At 49.3% G+C, this 24685-nt stretch overlaps 6 protein-coding genes across 6 annotated transcripts; 5 read left to right on the top strand and 1 right to left on the bottom strand.

Annotated features, from left to right (window-relative positions):
- Window positions 1–2887: 2887 nt before the first annotated feature.
- Window positions 2888–4113, top strand: FMAN_00409 (uncharacterized protein; the record flags this gene model as incomplete). Its single annotated transcript, XM_041822255.1, has 3 exons — window positions 2888–3124; window positions 3192–3590; window positions 3640–4113. 3 exons carry the CDS (start codon window positions 2888–2890, stop codon window positions 4111–4113), a joined length of 1110 nt encoding a protein of 369 aa, XP_041687954.1.
- Window positions 4114–4764: 651 nt separating this feature from the next.
- FMAN_00408 (uncharacterized protein) lies at window positions 4765–6768 on the bottom strand (the record flags this gene model as incomplete). The annotated part of the gene is made up of 3 exons (XM_041822254.1): window positions 4765–5267; window positions 5318–6686; window positions 6739–6768. The coding sequence occupies 3 exons, from the start codon at window positions 6766–6768 to the stop codon at window positions 4765–4767; spliced, it is 1902 nt and encodes a 633-aa protein (XP_041687953.1).
- A 1813-nt stretch (window positions 6769–8581) lies between these two features.
- Window positions 8582–13921, top strand: FMAN_00407 (uncharacterized protein; the record flags this gene model as incomplete). The annotated part of the gene is made up of 2 exons (XM_041822253.1): window positions 8582–13485; window positions 13537–13921. The coding sequence occupies 2 exons, from the start codon at window positions 8582–8584 to the stop codon at window positions 13919–13921; spliced, it is 5289 nt and encodes a 1762-aa protein (XP_041687952.1).
- Window positions 13922–18915: 4994 nt separating this feature from the next.
- Window positions 18916–20678, top strand: FMAN_00406 (putative choline-sulfatase; the record flags this gene model as incomplete). Its single annotated transcript, XM_041822252.1, has 2 exons — window positions 18916–20462; window positions 20567–20678. The coding sequence occupies 2 exons, from the start codon at window positions 18916–18918 to the stop codon at window positions 20676–20678; spliced, it is 1659 nt and encodes a 552-aa protein (XP_041687951.1).
- A 1008-nt stretch (window positions 20679–21686) lies between these two features.
- Window positions 21687–22529, top strand: FMAN_00405 (uncharacterized protein; the record flags this gene model as incomplete). Its single annotated transcript, XM_041822251.1, has 2 exons — window positions 21687–21817; window positions 21875–22529. 2 exons carry the CDS (start codon window positions 21687–21689, stop codon window positions 22527–22529), a joined length of 786 nt encoding a protein of 261 aa, XP_041687950.1.
- A 962-nt stretch (window positions 22530–23491) lies between these two features.
- Window positions 23492–24412, top strand: FMAN_00404 (uncharacterized protein; the record flags this gene model as incomplete). Its single annotated transcript, XM_041822250.1, has 1 exon — window positions 23492–24412. One exon carries the CDS (start codon window positions 23492–23494, stop codon window positions 24410–24412), a length of 921 nt encoding a protein of 306 aa, XP_041687949.1.
- Window positions 24413–24685: the final 273 nt, after the last annotated feature.

The raw sequence follows: 24685 nt of genomic DNA, 5'->3' as shown, positions 1-24685 counted from the left end.
TCAATGGAATGTGAACAAATGAGGGCGGGCAAATGAAACAGTCATGGCGCAAGACCAGAGAGATATGAAGACTTGGAGTGCTGTGTTGTTGTATGGCTTTGGATCTCGGAGCATAGATATCCGCATAAGTAGACATTGCGACCATTAGAGAACGCAAGTCAAGACAAAATTGATCCTACACTGAAGCATCAGGATCGACATCGAGTTGCCCTGAAATATCGATAGTCACCATTGCAGAAATCACCGTTACATTTCCCGTCAGACTACGTATTAGCATCCCTGCCTCGCCATCCTCATAAGGCGACATTCTTCGAACTAAGTACATACTCGTGTCCACAAGGATTCTAGCATCATAAAGCAGGGGACTTCTGTAAGGGCAGCATCGGCCTTCCGGGGCTGAGACACAATCAGATCCTTGCATTCGTAGACTGATATTCTGAATCACGCAGCGGATAGTGACAAATAAAGTTATCGAGAATCTGAGACATAAACTAACATGATTCTCAGGGGCTGGTTCGTTGGAATTCCGATACTACCGCCAAGAACAAATTATCGGGATCAACGGTAAATGGAGTCTCATGGCGTGGGAAAGAAAAAATTGGATTGCTATGCAGATTGTAGGAATCTGCCAAGGCTATTCAAACCTGTAAAGGCGCTTGAGTTTGAGGCGACGCAACAATGAATGGGGCGGAAATAACGGCTTTGGATGGCGCAAAAGTCAACGGCCTTTTTACTCCTTTTTTTCGGTTCTGAAAATTGGTCTCGTGACAGCTTCTGAATGGTGTTTTTCTTCTTCTTTCTCTGTACACGCCTAAAGGAGACATCCGTCTGACACTCTCTGCAGATGTGGTTCGTATTGCTCACTGATAATCGCATCGAGGTCCAATCACGGACTGACCTCAACGACTAAACGCTTACAGTTTCATAAGAGTGTTGATCTTTCTGAGTGCCGTTAGAGATAGAGAGCAAGTGCCGGTACATATAAAAATAGCCATGAATACGCGGAACAACTATGCCCATCGTCTTCTCCCACTGTCCCTTGGCCTACGTAACCCAGAGCTTGCGTGTCCTTGATGATGGATAGTTTTTCTGGTCCTTGGCCCGTTTCACGACAACGCGGCTCAACACGTACATGTGCGGGTATAAATCAACTCTAACTAGAGAATGACGTGCCCTTTCTCGCTTGTAATACCTATAGAGATTGAGTTATGTCTACATGAGATCCGTGCTGCGAGAGCGGGTGTCGAGAATACCACATACAAATACTGAGTACAAACGGATACTGTTTTATTGCTACTAGAGTTTTATTATTATACCCACTTGGAAGAAGAAAATTCCTTTTCTCCGTGACCAAGAAGATAACACCCTGAGCAGTCTGGGCCAGTCTGTTCAGCTCCATATTCGATATTGTATCAACTCATATCAGCATAAAACTACTGACGCCTCTCTCATTAGCCTACATCACCCAATCCAGTGACTTGCTAGAATTGTCAACACGAGATGTTGTGATTGGTCTGAGATGCTGTATTCCTGGTTCGCGACGAGATGTCCCCGCCCCCTTTTCTGATTAGAGTAGAGTGCCATCGCGTTAGGTTCTTCTGAACCCCTGGACTATACATGTACAGGTAACAGGATCACGTTCCAGAGGCGGCAATAAAAACGATTTATCGAAAGTCCTTTCCTGCATTGGGTCATTGGAGGGAGTAGTCCCGAGTCTTCATTCAAGCATCCTTGTAAGCTTGTTTGCTGAATGAATTGAGTTTGCGTTGGTTGGTGAAGAGTGATAAGATGAGATTGATCCTCTAACGGTTGTACAGTGGAGAGGTTTCTAACCTCTATCCATCCGTGGCAGGTAAAGTCTGTATGTGCTAGGTGAGATCTGGTGCGGAACTCTATCAATCACTACTGCCACTGTCTACCTTGTGTAATAGCGATCACCTTAATTTCCCACTGCAGGATTCAAGAATCTAATCCATTTGGAACAATAGCCCACCCAAGCATGGCTAATCAAGGCTGGTAATGGTTACTACGAGCAGGTTCCGCCAATGCTGACAGTTGTTCACTAAATCTTGACACAGACGCCACAAGGTACCTCACCTCAGTGTACCTCGAATCACACTCCAGTGGCTTTTCCTCCAAACTCCGCACCCCGATCCAATAGCTCCGTTTTTGTAAGCCACTTGTAAGGCCCCGCCGACTACTCCCTTTGGCAACCACCCCCGCTATCAATCACTGAAGCCTCCGAACCTCCCCGTAGATATTGATTTGGGGGGTACAGATCACACAGGTACAGTAAGCCTGAGATCCTTTTTGGGGCTTGTCTCCCTAAAAACCTTCCTCCCTTTTTCTGCCTCCCAACTCTTTTTTCCTTCTTCCCCGTCCCGTCACTTTAAACTCTCTCTTTTCCCTCCTTTTCGAGCCCCTCGAAAGAAACAACTCTTCACAACTTTCTCTTCTTTTTTGTGTGTGCGTGTTGTGCAAGATCATTTTCTTACCTGGGATCAGTACTTGATTTTCGCCTGTCTCGTCTCGTCTTGTCTCCATATTCATCTCCCTGTCTGGGTCCAATCACTCGCTTTATTCCATCATATTACGCGCCTCCGCCCCCTTCTCCCTTGGCTTGGCCCCTGTATTTTCTTCGCTTCCATCCATCTATCTCCGTGTTACGTTTCCACTTAACAACTACCTACAACTACATACATCAAAGACTCGGCTGCACCTTGGTCTGCATTTGCATTTTGTCGGTAATCGACTGCGCTTGCGGATTTCTTAGTCGGTCCATCGTTATTGATTGAGTCGACTCCGGGTTATGCTTGAGACCCCACGATAACCTTAACGTCAACGGTACCTGATCGCATCCACACGAATCTCCGGCGCATCCATCACCATGTCTTCCCGCCCAAATAACGAGGAGCCTCTTCCTCTCCTCTCCGCCGAGGAGAGAGAGCGTGATATCAAGGGCGAGCTCGACGTCGAGAGCGACGCTGGCCGAGCCGAGCCTCCCAAGAACAATAACCTTGAGCACGAGTACTCTATCCCCAGTACCGTCAAGTTCGCATGGCTCGGAACCTACTTCTTCTTCTCTCTGCTCCTCACTCTTTACAACAAGCTTGTTCTGGGAATGGTAAGTTGTCAACATCTACCGCTTATGGTACCCTGATAGTCCAAAGACTAACATGCGCTTCCAATAGTTCCACTTCCCATGGCTCTTGACTTTCCTCCACGCCTCGTTCGCCAGTGTCGGTACCTATGTTATGATGCAAATGGGTTACTTCAAGCTCTCACGATTAGGGCGTCGCGAGAACCTCGCCCTCGTTGCTTTCAGTGCTCTCTTCACTGCCAATATCGCTGTTTCCAACTTATCTCTCGCTATGGTCTCCGTTCCTTTCTACCAGACCATGCGCATGCTCTGCCCGATCTTCACCATCCTTATCTACCGCACTTACTACGGCCGAACCTACAGCACCATGACATACCTTTCCCTCCTGCCTCTTATCATCGGCGCTGCCATGACCACCCTGGGTGAGATGAGCTTCACTGATGCCGGTTTCCTTCTCACCATTCTTGGTGTTGTGCTTGCCGCTCTCAAGGTATGCTCTGTCCTGATATGGCCTAAACTCTTTATTGACCATTTTATAGACTGTCGTCACCAACCGATTCATGACTGGCTCTCTCGCTCTCCCCCCAATCGAGTTCCTCCTCCGCATGTCTCCTCTCGCTGCTCTTCAGGCTCTGGCTTGCGCTACTGCCACCGGTGAAGTCAGCGGCTTCCACAAGCTGATCACCTCTGGAGACGTCTCTCTTCCTCCCGCTTTCGCCTCGCTTTTCGGAAACGGTTTCCTCGCCCTTCTGCTCAACATCTCGTCTTTCAACACCAACAAGCTTGCTGGTGCTCTGACCATGACCGTCTGTGGTAACCTCAAGCAGTGCTTGACTGTTGCTCTCGGCATCTTCCTCTTCGACGTGACCATCGACCTGCTTAACGGTGCTGGCATGGCCGTCACAATGCTTGGTGCTGCCATCTACAGCAAGGCCGAACTCGACAACAAGAACCGCAAGAGCCAACAGGCTGCTGCCGCCGCCTACAAACCCGTTGAGCAGCAGGCCCGGTAAACTTGGTGCGCTATTGAGATCGGATATTCTCACTTTTAATACATGACCTTTTTATAGACGATCGGGCGAGTGAAGACTGGCAAAGGCGAACTGCTTCTTTTTCGGCGTCTTTTTTCTTCGCTTCTTGGGATCTCTGCTGGGTGTGTAGCATGGATCGACATCTGGTAAAATTCTATTTGTACTTGATATCCGGCGGCTCCCCACGGACTCGCCTACCACGAAGCAGGATCGGAGGGGAGATTGGAGACTGAGGATGTTATTACTATCATGATCATGGGCTATGGGTTTTTTTCGAAAATGTGCTGGCCCGGAAACTATGCGGCCTTTTCTATACAACTTTGGTTGTTTCTTCAATTTTCTTGAATAGGGTTTGCATTTCCAGAGTAAGAATAGATACTCTACATTAATGCCTGCGTTGCTGTATCTGCATTCGACATGTGTATTATTATACCTGATAGCGAAAGCGAAAATCTTTTATTCCCAAAGAACTCCTAAGCTAGATAGACAAAGGCCGCGAACCTATTTGGATTGATGTCCATTCTAACAAAACACCACCCCTGTAAACATTTTTATGAGGAAAGACACTCTTAAAATAACAGCCATCCATTAACGCCGTGCTATGCGAAATGTAAGAAATGGGATGTGTCGATCTCAGATATCCTCATGCGAAGTATGTACAATCGAGGCACCAGGAAGGGTCTTCTTTTTCAGAGCCAGAATACTTTGCTGAACATCGTCGAACGAGGCGTTAGATTGCAGGCCCAATGTCTGCGCCAGTATTTCGAGGTCACTTGGTGGCAAGGCAATATGACCTTGTCCACATATGCCATCACCAAGAGCAGGTACGATAATTGCCGGATCAATACCAGTACCCTTTGCCTTGCTGAGCATGCCGAAACGGATGGCTACTTCTGTAACGGTAACCATGATACTAACGATAATCAGGACAATGATGATCCAAGTGATGTAGCTCATCTTTGCGTCGGCAACGGAGTCGGACAGTATCTCGGCAAGATCGAGGAAGACACGACATCGCTCGTTAAGAACTTTGATGCGTGGGTCGATCTCAAGGTACTCGCGGATGGCGGCGTAAAGTGGATGTAAAGTTGGTTCAGAGTCCCAGAAGAAATTAGGAACATCGAGGATGTTGGACGCTGTGAAATCGTCAGACTAAGATACCGTAATTTGTAGTGGATAGACTTACATAGATTGATGTCGACCCGGCTCTTGAAGAGTTGGCCCAACATACGCACGATTTCAGTGCGTGTCATGTTAAGCTCTCCTGTTAGAGCCAGCGTCTTGGGTACATGCTGAGCACTTATCATAGTCTCACTCATGCGTTCTTCAAAGAAACACAGCCGCGTACTTTGTGCAATAGCATGGCTGATGGTGAGTTTGATCATATGGTCAGATCGCGGTAGCAGAGTGATCATATCGTTAAAGATGCGAGGACGCTTGATATCAGCGCTGTACTCGAAGTGGAACTCCTCGGTCTCATAGTCCTCCTGGTCCAAGGGTCGAGTGAGAAGACTAGTAGCGCCATTCTCCGTAGCGTCGGCATCGGCAAATGTTAGGTCGGCAAGGATATCCTTCTCCTGGTGCTCGGTGAAGTTCCAGAAGACAACGACACCGTAGGAGTAGACAAACATTTCAGCAAAATTCTTTGCGTCGGGCGCAAGCCGGTTCATGGATGAGACATCATCGTCGTGGCGGAAGGGGTTGCTGCGCTCAGGTGTTGATGGGCGATCAGTCAAGTGAGAAGGCATCTCATGGCCACGCTCAGGACTAGGGTTTTCGTATGCATCATCCTCGAAATATCCCTCATGATGGTCCCGTTGCTCACTGCGTTCGATTTCTAGGTCTAGGACCGTCTTTCCAGTTCCAGGAGTCTTTAGAATAGGTCGGCTTCGTACTCGATAACCATCGGTACCGTTGAGGAGCGGCAAGGCGTAGATGACGTATAGACAGTCGTCGTAAATTTTTGTTTTAGCCTCATGTTTCTTGCGCAGGAACTCGGCAGTCGGCTTAATTTTGTAGGCTTGCGCGGTACAGTAGGCTGTCAGTCTGCTAACCTTATCTGTTCTCTGCATCTTGGACAGCCTCTCAGCAAAACTCTTTCCGCGGATTCCGCCCCGTTTCTTGAGGACATCCAGCTCTTCGTCCTTCAGAGGTCGATTCTCATCGTCGTGTACGCGGCGCGCGAGCACCGACTCGCTCTCGATTTCCTCGTCGACGTCATCGTCGTTATCGCCTGTTTCCGGAAGAAGGACCAACTTCTCGCTTATCTTTGTCGTTCTCGAGGGCATCGGCTGGCCGGTGCGAGACTGAGCATTGGGTAGACCGCCTGAAGAGACTCGGCGACTTAGGGCACCGCCTGCGGGTCCTGGGTGTCGTCCATGAGGAACCGGTGCTGGGGGACCGCGTGGCTGGCCTGAAGGGATTTGAGAGTTGTACTGAAGAACATTGTCGACGGTCATGAATCGCATTGGTGCCTGAGATCCGCCGGCGCCTGCACCAGTATCTTGTCGTTGAAGAACTCTTCTTTGAGGTGGTCTCTGTCTCGCGTCCGTAACCTGAATGGTATTAGCAGTATTCGTGGACGCGCGCAGAGTTGATGATAAGTACCAGGACTGATGGACGTTGCTTCGACGCCATTGCGGCTCCTAAGGGATCAACACCCTTATGCAAATGGATAGTATAAGACCGGCGATCTTTATAGATAGTGATCAATTGAAATGAATTATCGCGGTTGACGGTGTAGAGAAATTCAAAAGTCAAAACTCGGTTGACAAGGGTTGAAGCTTCAAAGATTCGAATGATTCTGATCCGATGGGGGTCGCAGCTCGGGCCAATTGCTTTGGGACTGGCTCTGCGCTGATGACCTCATATAACCCCACTAAACCACAGCGTATCAAAAAAGCTTCTAAGCTGCCGTGGCTCACCGCTGACAATGCGAGGCGCAAACATGTGCTAATGGATGTTTGCTCGACTTTAGCTTTTCTATTATTAAAGCAAGTTTTTATCAATAGAACCATTGACAGCGGCACGACAGAGTCATCAGGTTCCCAGCCTGTTTTGGTTGTACAGACGGTATACCCGTTTTCTGTCTTGTGTCTTGTGCTATGTGTTATGTGTTACTTGTGAGGTCGCAACCCGTTTCTGATCTACAGTAACATTGATTACCTATGTATATTTTTCATGGTATCTTAAGCTTATCACATTGGAATTGAAGCGCATATTGTTTTTACAAACCCTGGCAAGTTCATGAGAAACGAGCATTAGAGAAGATCTATGGCGGCTCATCTCATGGCTTTAGGGTAGCAGAGTGGTCAATCCGTGTAGAACCAAGATCCTTGCTCGAGCAAGGATCTCCAACACTCAACAAGTTGACCAATTGTGGGCTGATGATGCTTTGACCTGGCTAGACTGCCAATCTGGCAATAAACTTCTCTAGATACAGGCCTCGGGGAGCAAGAAAACACAAGACCTTCATATAGGGTGCCAAAATAAACTCAGTAAAAGATATCCTAAACTTAGTGTAGATATTCTAAATTTGTGTGAAGTTACCTAAGTCTTTTTGTCATCTAGGATCAAGGTCTCGAGTTTTCTTTCCTCCCCTAGACAGGCTGAGCATCCACAATATGGAGTTTTGCGTGTTTTGATTGACGACGTGGAGAGCTGTGACACTAGATCTGCAAGGGGAGTTGGAGTCTACTTGATACAGACCAGTAAATAAACAACATAACCTCGATCTTCTCTTGTGATATTTACTCAAATTCATAGACAGCAACTGAGAGATCACACGTAGTATAGAACAATTCACAGCGCATAATAGTTGCTTCTGAATTGCATAAAAACTGACCATGTTGAACAAATGAGAGACTTTTGCAAGGATAAACCAGACAGACATAAAAGCGGATCATCAGCCGCATGTCACCAATCGGGACTAGGCATGGAGGCCGTTGCTGGGCGGTTGCCCGTTGTTTTGTTTACTCCGGCAAATCCAACGCCCCGCCACCGGGTGCCTTGACGCTCACTCGCTCGCTATGGCATCCCATAGGTCCTAGAGTTCATTTTCTTGGGCATAAACTCGTCTTATTGTCTCGTCACAAGAACACAGTGACGGCATTTGCGCTGCTTGTATTGGCACCAGCATCTTATTCTTTGATCCTGCAACACCTTGACTTTGGTGTTTGTTATTTTTCGCTTTTACACTGTTCGCCTGTTTTATCTGCTGCACATAATTCAGCTTGTCTTGGATCTTGTAGGATTCCAAGCCGTTACGCCTTGATATAGCATTCCTCTGACGAGACGAAGCCGAGCAACGCTCGAAACAATGCGTTAACGTCACAGACGGAAAATCGATTTACTACGTTCCTGAGCAGAGACTCCAAAGACAAAATCAAGAAAAGACGAGACAAGAGTTTGCGGGCTTGGCCAGCAACTCCCTTCTTAAAAGACTTGAACAATGTCGTCCCGTACTCATTACTTTCAAACTCAACACCATTCTCCAAGCCAAGCGCAATCGCAGCCACAATCCCATCAACATCTGCGACCTCTCCGCCAGTCGCACACAATCGACTTCGCCTCCAACTCCAGCATCTCACCGTCTCTCCTCAACCGCTTCCCCTCGACAACGTCATCCTCTGCTTCATCAGGCTACTCCCACGCCTCAGACCACAGCCTCAATAGTCAATATACGTCCGCCTCTAGTTCGGCTGGTAACGGAGCTACAGTGCATGGCCACAAGCGAGCACAGAGCGATGTCAGGGCAAGGGCAAAGACCTTTGAAGCTGGAGAAAATATGACCTCAAAGAAAGCTCCCGAAAACATCTATAGCTCAGCTCGGCATTCTCTTCGTCCACTCCCACAGGCTCCAGCATCCACCCCTCCTTCAACGCCTCCCCATGCAGTCCCTCGCCATGATCGCGGTAAGAGCGTCGATATTGGCAAGCTCTCAATGGCGCACATTGATGGTCGCTCCTCGCCAACGAAAGCATCAACTTCACCAATCAAGACGTCGCCAGTAAAAGCGTCATCACCTTCTCGCCCGCTACCGATGCGACCGAATTCTATGCTGCTCACTCGATCCGACTCGTTTCTGCCACCAGAAGCTACCCAAGCTCCTTCATCACCCCATCATGTGCATAGCACGCACATAGCTCGGGATGAGTTGGAAGGTTTGGGCAAGTCTTCCACAAGTCAATTAAGGACGCTTTCGCGTCTTGTATCATCCGACTCACCTGAAGACTTCACTATCACCTCAGCAGCGCAAGAAGTTGTTGGCTTGCGCGGTCGACGAAGATTGCAACGAGCCGATAGGAGCAATGGCGGCCAAAGCCAGAAGTCAACTGGCTACAGTTGGGAAGGGCGCAACTGGATGGACAAACAGCGCCAGTTCCTGCAAGCATACGAATACCTTTGCCATATCGGTGAAGCTAAGGAATGGATTGAGGATGTCATCCATAAATCTATACCTCCCATTGTTGAGCTTGAGGAGGCGCTCCGTGATGGTGTCACACTTGCAGAAGTGGTCGAAGCTCTGAACCCAGATCGACGGTACCGAATCTTCCAACACCCCAGGCTCCAATATCGACACTCCGACAATATCGCCATATTCTTCCGATACCTTGACGAAGTTGAGCTACCTGATCTGTTTCGCTTCGAGTTGATTGATCTATACGAGAAAAAGAACATACCCAAGGTTATCTACTGTATTCATGCTCTGAGTTGGCTTCTATTCCGTCAGGGCATAGTCGACTTCAGGATAGGCAACCTCGTCGGTCAGCTTGAATTCGAACACCATGAATTGGAAGCTATGCAGAAGGGTCTCGATAAACTCGGCGTTACAATGCCTAGTTTCGGAAATATGAGTGCCGACTTTGGTGTTCCTGAGCCCGAGCCTGAACCAGAAGAGACTGAGGAGGAAAGGATCGAAAGGGAGTTGAGAGAAAACGAAGAGTCCATCGTTGATATGCAGGCACAAATCCGAGGTGCTCTCCTTCGTGTTAAGCTTGGTGAGACAATGCAGACCCTCTGGGATGAGGAGGAGTGGTTAATAGACCTCCAATCTCGCATTCGAGGAGACTTTACACGACAAATCATGGACTATCGACTGCAGATGAAGCGCTTTGCTATCCAGCTGCAGAGCTCAGCACGTGGATTCTTGGCACGAAGAAGGTTGGATCGACGCGACCAGATATTGGAAGCGCTAGAGCCCGATATTTTGGAGTTACAAACCATGATCAGGGCCAACAAGGCTCGAAACCAGGTACGAAATGTGACTGCTCAGCTTGCGAAATGTAGAGGGCCCATCAGGGAGATCCAAGCAATCTCTAGGGGCTTTCTGGCCCGCAAGAGCCATGTTGCGCAATACCAAGAGACTAAGAAATCTTCTGGTATTGTCGAGAAGCTGCAAGCAGCAGCCCGTGGAGCTTTGCTACGAGGCAAAGTCGACCAGGATCTTGAAGAGTTGGAGGCGGAATCCCCAGCGATTGTTGACCTGCAGGCGGCGGCGAGGGCATTGCTGACTAGAACCCAGGTCAACCGCGAGCAGCAGCATCTACGCTCCTTTGGACCCCAATGGAAGAAGCTTCAGGCCTTTGCCCGTGGATTCCGCGCTCGTCAGGACGACATGGCTCTAAGATCTGAGCTCAACAAGCATAGCCCCGCGATTGAGCAACTTCAAGCTCTAGCTCGCGGACTCTGTGTTCGCCAGAATGACCAGGCACTACGAGCTGAACTTGGCCAACACGCCCCAGCAGTCGAACGACTTCAAGCTTTTGCCCGTGGACTCCGCGCCCGCAAAGACGACAAGACATTAAGAGCTGAGCTTAACAAGCACACGACTGGTGTTGAGCAGCTTCAAGCCTTTGCTCGCGCCGCTGCTGTGAGGAGAGATGTTGCTGATACTCTCAATGCTCTCAAGGAAAACGAACCTGCATTCATTGGCCTTCAAGGTCTTATTAGGGCCATGCTTGAACGCCAAAGAGTTGCAGGCATCCTTGAACAGCTCGAAGAGCAAGAACCTCATGTTACAGCCCTCCAGGGCAACATTCGGGGGTGCTTGTACCGCCAGCAGCACCAGGCATTCCTCGACGAGCTTGAATCTCATACCCCTAAGATCATTGATCTCCAAAGCATTTTACGAGCCATGATGGAGCGTGCTAGAGTCGAGGATATCATGGCCGAATTGGAGCAAGAGGAGGAATGTATTGTTGCCTTCCAGACCGCAGCCCGAGGTTTCATCGTAAGGGCTCGATTTGAAGAGAAGAAGCGCTTCTACAACGAGAACATGCAGAAGGTCATCAAGATCCAGAGTTTTGTCCGTGCCAAGGTTCAAGGCGAGGCTTACAAGAGTTTGACCACTGGCAAGAACCCTCCAGTCAACGCCGTCAAGAACTTTGTCCATCTTCTTAACGACAGTGACTTCGACTTCAACGAGGAAATCGAGTTTGAACGTATCCGCAAGACAGTCGTTCAACAAGTTCGACAGAATGAGATGCTGGAGAACTACATCGATCAACTTGATATCAAGATTGCCCTCCTGGTCAAGAACAAGATTACACTCGACGAAGTCGTGAGGCATCAGCACAACTACGGAGGTAACTCAATGCACTTCATCGCCAACAGCTCCATGTCTTCGGCCAACCAGTTTGATCTTAAAGCACTCAACAAGAGCTCGCGCAAGAAGCTCGAATCCTACCAACAACTCTTCTTCAACTTGCAAACCCAGCCACAGTACCTCGCTCGTCTGTTCAAGCGCATTCGCGAGCAAGGAACGGCCGAGAAGGAGTGCAAACGCATCGAGCTCTTGATGATGAGTCTCTTTGGTTATGCTCAGAAACGACGAGAGGAGTACTATCTGCTCAAGCTGATCGCCCGATCAATTCGCGAGGAGATTGTGAGTGCGCGAGATGTTCAGGACTTCATTCGCGGCAACTTCTTCTGGTCTAAGCTTCTTAACAACTACACTCGCTCACCAAGAGATCGCAAGTACCTTCGAGATCTTCTTGGTCCTCTGATCAGAGACAACATCGTTGAAGATCCTGCTCTGGATCTTGAGAGTGATCCCATGCAGATTTACCGATCAGCCATCAACAATACTGAGCTGGCCACCGGTCGACCTGATCAGAGGCCGCTTGATGTCCCTCGAGAAGTTGCTATTCGCGACCCCGAGACTCGCCGCCTCTTCATCGACCACTTGCGTGATCTTCGAGAGATCTGCGATCAATTCTTCCTCGCCCTTGAGGACTTCCTGCACAAGATGCCTTATGGTCTTCGATTTGTCTGCAGCCAGATCTTTGAGAATCTACGACAGCAATTCAAGCGGGAACCCCCCGAGAACCTTCTACAAGTTGTCTCCAGCTGGCTTTGGCGATTCTACTTGCAACCGGCAGTTGTTGCCCCTGAAAACGTTGGTGTCATTGAAAAGGCACTGAGCCCTCTACAAAAGCGAAACCTCAGCGAGGTCGCCAAGGTCATCAGCCAAATCGCTTCTGGTCGACCATTCGGTGGTGAGAACGTGTACCTGCAACCCCTGAACGCTTTTGTTGCAGAGTCTGTTGAGCGCCTGCACCAAATCACTAGCGACCTGATTGCAGTGCCGGATGCCGAGAGGACATTTGATATTGATGAGTTCAACGACCTTTACGCGAAGAACAAGCCAACATTATACATCAAGATGACAGACGTCTTCTCCATTCACAACCTGGTGGCCGCTGAGCTTCAGACAATGTGCCCCAGCCGTGACGACGTCCTGCGGGAAATCATGCACGATCTCGGCAGTGCTAAGAACAACGAGAACGAGATGAACGCTGCAGGCTCTTCAGATATCCACATGTTCTTGACACCCAAGCTCCACGATGTCGACGACCCTGAGGCCGATGTCAAGGCGCTCTTTATGGAGACCAAGCGATGCGTGCTGTATATTATTCGTGTGCAGACTGGCGCCAATCTCCTGGAAATTCTCGTTAAGCCCATTTCCCCAGAGGATGACCACAAGTGGCGTATGCTCCTCCGTGACGAGTTCTCTGTTGGCAGCAACACTCGTGGAGCCTACTCTGATGCCAACATGATCGACGTAACACGCATGACATACCAAGAGCTCAAGCGCACAGCTTTAGAGAACATCATGCGACTCGAGAAGCTGGGGCGCATCACCAAGCACAACTACTACCAGGACGTCCTCAACGCCATTGCGCTTGATATTCGCACAAAGAGCCGCAGAAGGGTTCAGCGACAGCGAGAGCTGGAAGGTGTGCGCTTGACACTAGGTAACTTGCACGAGAAGGCCAAGTACCTCGAGCAGCAGCGCAAGAGTTACGATGACTACATTGAGTCAGCCATGGCGACCCTGCAGAACAAGAAGGGGTAAGTACCTTGGGGAACGTTACTGTAACACAATGACTAACATCTTAATAGCCGCAAGAAGTTCTTGCTACCCTTCACCAAGCAATACAACCACCAGCGTGAACTGGAACGTAGTGGCCGTGTACCCAAGTTCGGCAGTTACAAGTACAGCGCGCGTGCTCTCACCGAGAAGGGTGTGCTGGTGTCATGGAGTGGCATCAACGACTTTGAGAAGATCAACATGACCATCTCATGTGACGAAGTAGGTGTCTTCAGCCTTGAGGGTTCGCGAGGACACATCCAGATCCCCGGAGCCAGTGCTCTGGTGCCCATTGAGGACCTCTTACAGGCTCAGTTCGAGGCGCATCAGTTCATGACTCTCTTCGAGGGCAGTCTCAAACTCAATGTTAATCTGCTGCTGCATCTCCTCTACAAAAAGTTCTATAGAACTCAGTAAGAGGCAGGGCTGTAATCTATACTTCTACCGGCTGGCCCCTGGAGGGACGGTCCGAAACCACTTTATAGGAGGCGATATATGTCAGACGATACCTATGTTTCAAGGAAGAAAGGGGAAAAGACTGGGCGAGCATTGCAACCGGCGTGATGGGAAAGGGTGTTTGTGTGACAGACAAAGCACTGGTGTTTTTCAGGCTGATTTGTATGGGAGGAGCGTTAACGCACAGGGTGCATCACTACAATGACGGTAAAATATGGCAACTCATGACGGATTTTAGGGCATTGGAGTGAAGTCGGAAAGGGGATTGCTTTTTTTGTATTCATTCTTCTTATTGTTGCTTCAGAGTTGACTGAGCTGAGCTGAGATGAGCAAGCGGGCGAGCTTGATGTGACGGAAGGGTTGAATTGTTAGGATATCAGTTTGATTGGCATAATGCATGGAATGTCATCAAGGTTCATGTTTTATATCTTCTAGGTATTGTAATAACCGCAAACAGTAAATAACGAACTGTATATTCAACGCATCATTGTTCGCTTCATGTCCTTGTGATCCTAGAGTTGTCAGCACACAACAAAGAGAGTTGTCTTCTCGAGGGAAGAGGTTATCGGTCATCGGCTGTCGGGGAGGCTAAGCCATGATTGGCCAGTTAACAGTAGTTTCACAGAAACTTGCGCAGGAGGAGACAGACCCAGCCGGGACAACTTTTTGGTGGGGGACAGAGCAAGCTAACAAGGTTCTCCTTGAGTCGAGGCCAACAAGAAGGAGAGACAATCTTGATAGGCACGTCTCCGGGAGTTTGGCTTGCTGGGACTAGGCAGCAGATAAACTTGCTAGGGGATAGATGAATTGATCAACGAGGGCGAGGAGTTGGCTCGTATCAGGATCCAGATGCGAAGCCAGCAGGCTAAGCACAAGAAGGGAAAGGAATGTGCATAGACCATCAATTTGAGAATGGCTGGCAAATAATGGTCGCGTGAGGTTTGTTCGGTGGTTAGTTCTTTGCCGAGAACTTAGAAGTAATCTCGAGCCAGGGTTGTCTGTGAGCGGTAAGGAACGGCTTGCTTGGTTGGCGGCCGGTTAGTCAAAACGACAGAAAGATAAGCATGGCTTCGGTCAAGCTTTTGGGACGAATACATGGGACAAGTGCTACGGTGCATTGCTATCAGTCACGGTATTTGGTCAACATCACCCTCCTTGCCCAGGAGCCAATTGAACAGTCATATTTTGAGCCTCTTCGGATAGCAGTCGAGAGCCAGGCGCAATCAAGGAGACGAGGCAAGGAACCGAGTTGTCTCGGCTTGGGCTGGAATTTGCTTATAAGCATATCCTGCTGGTTCCCGTCCTAGACGGAGGTAACCAGGACTCGCTCGATACGACCGTGGGGTAGTTTCTCAGGCAGTTTGTTTCAATGACTCGACTATCAATGCATCTGGACAAAATGTGACCAAAAATTCCCAGTTCGCACGCGTGGCAGTTAATGAGTTGTTCTTGTGCTGTGCAACACAACGTTTCGTTTCTCGGCTCTTCGTGGTGGGCTGACAAGATGTGTGCTGCCGGATTGCGGCTCGTGAAGTGAATAACAGCTTCGGCCAAATCCTTCAATTCAGACCCTGATCGTTTGAAATTGCCGGAACAAAGGGATTGCTTCAAACAATGCCGGGATTTTGTAGAAAAGATGAAACAGATCGAGCCGGGAGACCCGGCGGGTCAATTGAAGGATTTCAAGGATAGGAGATGGCCCGATATTTGAATGTCGACATCGGGAGTTAGAAAGAGGTGATTGTCTCCATATTCGGCAACTCGATACCAATTCCAATCAATTGACTTTGACAAGATCAAAGGTTGCAGGCGCTTATTAGTCCGTGAAGGCCGAATTGCTGGGAAAGTGGTTGACGGCCCCAGGATTGCACCATCGCAAGCTGACAAGGCGTTATGGCACTAAGGAAATGCGCTTGGCGTGTCCCAAGTAATGCCTTTGCTGGTGTTGGGCGTATATTCCCATAACCTCACAACAACACATGAACTGACCACGTAAACCGGCGCTTCAATACTCGATTGTCTAATATTTGCTTGCTATGCTTCGTTCTCTGATTTCCTGACTTTGCTCTCGTCTCTAGCCGAACGTGTGGTCAGACGGGCACCATCGCCGCTGGGATGGAGGAGAAGGATACGAAATGTGTGCGTGTCAGAACGAGCGAGGGCGGACACTTCGGATGCGTACAGACGCAGGACGTGGCGGGCGGCGGAATGGCAAGCTGATGAATGGAACGGGAGGGGATTGTCGTCTTGTGGATCGCGTGAGGGTTGGTGAGAATTACCTATACAGTGACTTGACACGGTGGGGAGAAGGGTTAGTTCGCGGGGCCGTACAGTACCGTGTAGGATATCCATGCACCGTATAGACAATTCTTGGAGGTTGAACTTTTCGAGACCATGGAGGTGAAAGGAAGTGCAGATAAAGGATGCAGGGACCGGCTTATGGCGTAAGAGGGCCAGTGCGTCGTTCAAACCCGAGGACGGTGGTGCTTGAACAACCTTTACACCCACTAAATTCGAGGCCGATTCCTGAAAAGATGGTGGGACGAAGCGCATCCTTATCACTGAGGCTTGCATGCTGCATCGTCGGATTTGCACGAAACGGGGGACGACAGTACCTAAGACAAGGCTTCGACAGACGCATGTGGGGAAGATGAAGGCGACCAGTACGACGGACGGTATGTGCGTGCGTTGAGACTGATGCATCAACAACATCCCGACGATGTTATAAGTTGAACGCCAAGATATGGGCAACGGAGATCGTGGTTCATGTGATGAATCGACGCATGGTCATTGCTCTGCTTGCTGATAGACATCGCCTCTGTTTCACGGATGAGGGTAGCACTGCGCATCCACGAATATCATGTTGTAAAGATCTTGCTTGTCCTTGCGGCTGCAGGAGCCTACAGGAGGCTGTTGGTGAGCGTTACATATTGATGACTTGTCAATCCGGAGCTATTGAGGACGTTGCGATGTATGATGTATGATGATGATGCTTCTCGATCATGATGGGATGGATGGAGCAGAAGTGGCTTCGCGGCTGGCGGATGATAAAGAAGAGAGTCTAAGGTAGAGGTGAGAGCCCCGGGCCGGGGTAAATCTGCACTAGCGTTCCAGCTGTCAATCTCTGTGGGTTCTGGGCTTGGCCAGGGAAGGACTGGGCAAGAATTTGATGAGCCAATCGTGGTTGGCTGATGGCCGAATCGAGTAGTCGCTTGGAACCCCTGCGCTGCCAAGATTGTTTCCTTGTAGTTGCATAAAGTAAGACAGACCCAATGGGATCTTCATTTTGGCTGGCGATGATCAAATGACAACAGGCAACTCAAGAGGTATTACACGACATGAATTTAATAGACTTAAGTATTAAGTTTGTGTGAGCCTCAACTTACACACCCAAACAGGATTTGGAGACCTTGATGTGCAACGTTTCTGCCCGTATCTTGCGTTCTCAGTCTCACAGACGTGGGATATGCACCATCTGTGTAGTGGCATTGGCTGAAGAATCTTCGTAGACGGTTATTTACATACCGCCGCCGTATCTCAGAAGCATAACTGGAATCAAGAAGAACACGATAGACAAAACAAGGGTAGGCGAGTAAATAAGTGAGCATGTGATATGACTCTCATTTCCCATATCTTCCTTAACACCATCGTTTTGTAAATGGTGGTGTATTAGCCAGACATTACATTCAATTGTGTCTACGGAGAAACACAATGATACGAAGCGACGGGGTTGTGATGGTGATAACCAAAAAAGGTTATCTGAGAACGAACAATGCATACGTGTTGATCACGATCCTCGTGATTCAATTTGTGTTCATGATAAAAAAGTCTTGGTCCAAGACGTCGGGTTCGAGGTTGGCCTCAAGAATAAGGTGGACTTTTGGATAATTGCATGTGCTACTGCACCCATGTTCTGTTCTGGAAGAAAACCGCACACGCCCCCCTAGCCTCATCTACAGATCCTCTTTCTGCATGATGGGATTTCGGACACGGTTTATTGGAATAACCCCTGGCTAGGTAGGTATTGCTGCTGATGTTGCTGCTGGGCTACTACCGTAGGAGACACACCCCTAAAGCTAAGCTACTGTGGGCCCATGCGCAACAAGCCCACCGCTGTGAGCCGCCTCCACATCAAAAGAACTTAGACACACCCCAGCTCATTTTTAACATTGCCTTGCCTTACCGTTCTCTCTTTTTTCTGGCTGATTGCTTTGCCTCTCAAAAGTCAAAGGATTGGCAAGATGAGACGAGACAAGACATTGTTCCCACTCCTTTTCGATTGCAAAACTTGTGGCGTCAATCACCTCACCGGTTGCTTTTCCTCTTTTGGCCTCTTGTCATCGGGATATTCACATTAGTTATCTTCTTATTTCCCACCAAATACTCGCTCGCCCACGGCATTACTCAACCTCGTGCAGATCTACTTATTTCCCACATTCCTCCCTCCACTCTGACCCCTGTGAGATGATAAATGCATACGCCGTGTCTGTGTGCCAAGGTGTTGCCTTGCCTCTCCGTACTGTACCGTGCCCTCCGCTCATCGCCCACCTCCTCTAGGCTCTCACTCATTCATCTGAATCATAGCCCTAACAGGGATATCACGAGACTACTCCCTCGATAGACTAATCTAGTATCCGTACCTCTCCGCATTCACTTACTCACGAGGCTTCGGGTTACAGCTGGCTAGAAGCATTAAGTCGACTTCCATGACAAACCCTAGTTAAACTCCACCCGTCGACCTACATGCTGCATATCTCTGTATCTATTTAACCACTCACCCGCACTCACTTTTTACCTTTCGAGTCTTCTTCACCAAACTCTCTCCCTTCAATATTTCTTTTCTTCAAGCACACGTCCCTAGATACCCATCTCCAGTGCTTGAAAGCATCAAGCTATCTTCTGAGATTCCCACCAAGACACCGTATTCTACCATCCTCTAATCGAGTCAAGTAACAATGGCTCCTGATCTCAACTCCCTCCCTCCGTCTAACGGAGAGAGCATGGCTGCTCCTCAGCTCTCTTCAGAGTCTGAGACACCCAACATCCTCTTTATCATGGCCGATCAACTGGCTGCTCCTCAACTCAAGATGTACAATCCCAACTCTCAGATCAAAACACCAAACCTCGACCGTCTTGCTTCGACTGCTGTCCAGTTCGACTCTGCCTACTGCCCCTCACCACTGTGCGCCCCTTCGCGCATGAGTTTGATCAGTGGCCAACTACCTATGAAGATTGGGGCTTACGACAATGCTGCCCAGATTGGCTCTGATGTGCCAACTTATGCCCACTACCTCCGTTCCAAGGGTTACCACACTGCTCTTGCTGGCAAGATGCACTTCATCGGTGACCAACTCCACGGTTACGAACAGCGACTTACTAGTGATATCTATCCTGGTGACTTTGGTTGGGCTGTGAACTGGGATGAGCCTGACACCCGCCTTGAGTGGTACCACAACGCCAGCTCCATTCTCCAAGCCGGTCCCTGTGGCCGAAGCAACCAGCTCGACTACGATGAGGAGGTCATGTTCAAGAGCACCCAGTACCTTTGGGATCACGTTCGGGAGGGACCCAAGAAGCGACCTTTCGCATTGACTGTTTCGCTTACTCACCCACACGACCCTTACACCATCACCAAGAAGTACTGGAACCTGTATGAGGATGTCGACATCGCGCTACCTGAGGTGAAGATGAACAAGGAAGACCTTGATGCCCACAGCCAACGTCTTCTCAAGGTCTGCGATCTTTGGGACCAGGACTTTTCAGAGGAGCAGATCAAGCGCGCCAAACGAGCTTACTACGGCTCAGTGAGCTATGTTGACGACTGCATCGGTCGCCTGCTTGAGACACTCGAGGATGCGGGCCTGGCCGAGAACACCATTGTTATCTTCAGTGGCGACCACGGCGATATGCTGGGTGAACGTGGACTCTGGTACAAGATGAGCTACTTCGAGTCATCTGTTCGAGTTCCCATGTTGATCAACTACCCCAAGCGATTCACTCCCCACCGCGTCACTCAAAACGTTTCAACTCTCGATCTTCTACCAACTATCTGCGACTTGGTCGGCACTAAGCCATCACCCTACTTGCCAATGGATGGAATCAGCATGCTACCTCATCTCGAAGGCCGCGAAGGTCACGACACTGTTATTGCAGAGTACACTGGTGAGGGTACTGTTCGTCCTATGATGATGATCCGACGAGGCGATTGGAAGTACATCACCTGCCCAGCCGACGAGCCTCAACTTTACAACCTTGCACGCGACCCCAAGGAACTGGACAACCTCGCCCGCTTCAGAAAGATTGCACCACAGACAGCCGAGCAGGAGGAAGCCAAGGAAGTCTTCCACAAGTTCGAGGCCGAGGCCCATGCCCGTTGGGACTTTGATGAAATCACCGAGAAGGTTCTTTTATCTCAGCGCACACGACGAGTTGTGTGGGACGCCCTCAAGGAGGGCGAGTTCACTAGCTGGGACTTCAACCCCGATGATGATGGCAGGAAGAAGTAAGCGGATAATCCAAACCCTCCCCACAAGTGATCGATGCCCCGGAAAGCCACGAAATCACATCATCGCATAGTTTAAGACGTGCTAACGCCATACGCCGCAGGTACATCCGCTCCACCATCCCTCTTGATGATCTGGAACGCCGAGCTCGTTATCCATTTGTTGATGCCAATGGATACGAGAGCAAGGCCCTATCCCATGTCCGCAACAGTTAAATTTCACACCCCAAACACTAATGAGCTATGACCGAGATATCGTTTCGATTCGGCGTTTTTCACTTTAGCGGTTATTCTTGATGTTATTGCAGCATTGAAGATGTTGGATTTATGACCTCTATTTTTCGCATCAAGCATAGCCAGCTATGATTTCTTGTATTTAAATTGTTTAAAAGCCATAAATTGACTGAATTACACTCTTATGAGCTTAAGAACCTTTGGTGTACCTTTCGGTCTCCCTGCCTAGCAGCCGTTCTAATTCTGTAGCTTAGAGACTTTCAGTAACGTCGAGCTGATATCAAGCTAGTAGCTGTTTATGACGATTATCAATCAGTATCATTTCGTATTATCAGATTCACATGAGCTGCGAGAAACATCCGGCCAATAACTTGGACACCCAAAGCATTCACAATTCCAGTAATATCACAAATATCATCCTCCGAAACAGCGGAGTGTCGGTTTCCGGGCCCGATGCGGCCGATCGCCCTGTGAGATCGACGTCGTTACGGCGGCATCCACGGAGCTTGTCATGTAAGCGCAGATTGTGTGATTTTGGCGCTGATGTCGCAAGATGGCCCATGACGTTGATGAAATTATCAGAATCTGGGGTGAGTGGAGAGATCTCCGCTTGTTTCAGGGTCTAGGTGTTGTGTTAAAAAAGTTCCGTACGGAGTAGGGTGGTGATATAAGGGGAGGCTTTCGTGCCTGAACTGCCAGGCTTGATATTTGAGCTGAGCTTTCCATGGGGAAGCTCCGCTACACCGAGCTCGGTGTGCACGCGGTGACGGACACGCTTTGTTCTGGAAGCTTTGCAATGCCCCGCGTCAAACCCGAATGTCTTTTACAAAACATCCAAGACTTTAATTACCAAGCATCAGGAGCTTGACAACTTTGGAGTAGCATTGGCTATCCGTATCGCATATTTTTGCAGCATCAGTTACCAGCTGTAAGCCATTCACGACCAGCGAAAACAATCATCTACATTCTACCACATCCGGCGGAGGCATCATGGCCACTCTCAATCTGGATGACGATGAGCTCAAAGCTCTTGAACAAACACTGAGCAAGGTAGCTCAACTGTCTAGCAGCGTGCAGAGCTTCAGGCAGGATCTACTCAAGAGCAATCCTCTGCCACCTCCGTATGCCTCCACACCGCAATGCGTCATCCTCAGACAGCAGCTAATATGTCTTCCTAGAAAGTCAATTCAAGCTTCAGCCAAAATTCTCCAAAAGAACCTTAAGTCGCTTCTAGAGAGCACGAACGAGAATGCAGACCTCTTCAATCGCATGGCCATCCGACCCTCGACGAACTACCCCGGCCGAACTCAAGAAAACGTTCTTCTCCAACTCCTGCGCAAGAAACTCGAACCCGATGTCGAAGAATTCGTCAGCCAAGGTCTCGAAACAGCACGACTCGCTACACCCGAGGGTCTGGAATCTCTAGAACAAACCTGGCGCGAATTGCGTAGCTGGCTCTCGGACCGGGTAATTCATTTCATATCGACCGAGAATAGCGATCCCTATACGGCGGAAGAACGTGCAAATGGAGTCAAAAACGTACGCACCGGTCTACGAAGGCCTATAGATGACGATGAAGAAGAAGAGGACGAGGAGGAAGGTGACGAAGAGGAAGATGATGATGAGCCAGAGAAGCCAGATGTCCCGGAAGTCAAGGTGCGAGGAGCGGAACCAGAGACATTGCTGTGGTTTGCGGCACGGGGGGACTTTGAGGTGCCACGCAACGTTGAGTATGAGCGCAAAGTGGATGTCTACAAGGGACTCCAAGGTATCAACATACCACCCAGTGACCAACAGAAGCAACAACCCCAGGAAGGTTTTGTTCCTTCATGAGCAAGCGATCTGTGGTCGGACTCAGGCGTTGTGGCATTCAGCCATCAGGTTGGCAAACTATTTTAGCTCAATGGCGTTTTGAGGGATTGCGAGTGAGTGCTTTGGTGTTGATATACCCAGTTAGTAGTTAGTGAGATAAGCTGACGGCTGTTTAGGTCTGATGCGTTAAGATAGCAGTATCTATCTAGTCGGCGATCACAGACGGGCTTCCGAATCCTTATGTATCGCTTCGACTATTTATACAGTTTGAAAGCAGTGCATTATACAGTCTATACAGTCTTATTGCGACGCTTCTCCACAATGCTCTGTACGAACATCTCGTCGCTTTGCTTCATGACCAGACTGAGAACGGGACATCTCAGCTTGAGTTGGAGACATTGAAAACCAATTGGTATTCTAAGCTGACCTCATTCCAATCCTCATCCTCAGTTCTATATAGATATTAGCTTCGAGCTAGAGTTTCACCACGCCAAGCCAAGGTTGTCCAGTAAGCTGACCTGAAGTCGGCTGTGGCCGATTCGCGCGTGCATCTGCATCAATCATTCGTCGCCATGCTCAGCCATGTCGTCACCCAAACGTCCTCAGCGTCAAAGCTACCCATTCCCCGCGTTTTTGACAGCACATGGCTTGAGCTCACGAGACTGTGGCATTGAGAAAATTATCGGCACAATTGACAACCTTATCTGCGCGTTGTGCTTTCTGGCACTACCGAATATTGGAGGCATGATGGGCGGGCTACCTACCTACTTATACAGCTGTGAGGAGAAGCTCGACTGAACATTATCTCCTCATCATCATTCTCTGAGCTTCCATCTACATGCAATTCACGCCTCGTGATGATGGATTCTTATCAATTATGTTGCCACGGCGCTGGCATGCCCCCTAATACATATCCCCATATCTCAGAAGCGTCTCAACCACACATGGAAATCTTGCCGATTAATGAAGCCATACCACGCTCGATGTCACGCTTTGCGACCGGGAAAGCTGACAATACACTTACTTTCCTGTCATTACCTCTCGAAATCCGACTTAATATTTACCACTGGCTTCACCTTATGTGTCCAGTTCGCCACGCACAGCTTGCACCATGGTATCCAACCCCAGTGCATTGCCAATACATTCTCCAGACAGTTGATACAGACACTGCAACTAAAGAGGATAAAACGAATCGAGACGAGCAAAAAGATCTGGGGCTTCTGTCGCCATACCGTCCCCTCTCTGGTCTTCCTACGAGCCTCCTTCGCACGAATCGCCAGATTTACAGCGAAGCACGTCTTCTACCATTCACGCAGAATGAGTTTGTCTTTGTAAACTGGTTCGCCTCAGGCCTCTGGGCCGCCCGTGCCTTTACTCGAGCCCTAGCTCCATGGCAGCGAGGTTCTCTCCGCTATGTTCGACTAGAAGTACTTGCACGAGACGTAGTGGTCGGAGGCGCAGGCCGTGAGGAATGGCGCGCCTTGTGCACTGAATGGGCATCAGGAGTCAGAGGACTTCGGATGAAGATGGTTCTCGGAGCGAGTACTTCGGTAGTGACGGGCCCAGCGTTCGGAGGCGGAGTGGGGCGTAGGGCCGAAGCAGCACGGCGATGGGTCGGAGAGGGGCTTGCCCTGATGGAACGACTGGAGAGGGTTGAGATGGAGGTTGTGGCGAGGGAGATGAGCGATGTGGACAAACTTGAGTGGTGTGAGACGCTGCAAACAGAGTTGAGGGAGGCAGGACTGGGAAGGATTGTGGTTGTGTGTACTGAAAAGGTACAGGAGAAGATGGAATGGATCAAGAGTGATGTTGGGTGGAGAAACCCAGAGACTGAAGTCGGAGCTGTCACGACGGCTATGGCAAACAATTTGATAGCGGAGAGGGCTACGAGATCTCGCGCGTAGTCGTTTTCGTGGGAATGATGGATCATGAGTTATGCCTTACGGAGTCCTTGCTGGCCAAGATTGGTTATCTGCATTAGCATTGGTATGGTACTGTGTTACGGAGTTGAAGCATACGAAATTGAGTTAGGGACTGCATAGTATTGGTTTTTGTACTATACTGAGAATGATATACCTTCAAATGCCGTTTCTGCCGTCCCGTGAACTGTTAATACCCATTGTGCCATGTAAATGATATTACAGATACTCCGATGAACAGGAAGACGTCACAAGAAA

Source organism: Fusarium mangiferae, assembly GCF_900044065.1.
Source record: "Fusarium mangiferae strain MRC7560 genome assembly, contig: FMAN_scaffold013, whole genome shotgun sequence".
NCBI lineage: Eukaryota > Fungi > Ascomycota > Sordariomycetes > Hypocreales > Nectriaceae > Fusarium > Fusarium mangiferae.
The sequence above is the reverse complement of the archived record's forward strand: the minus strand, read 5'-3'. Positions and strand labels throughout refer to the sequence as shown.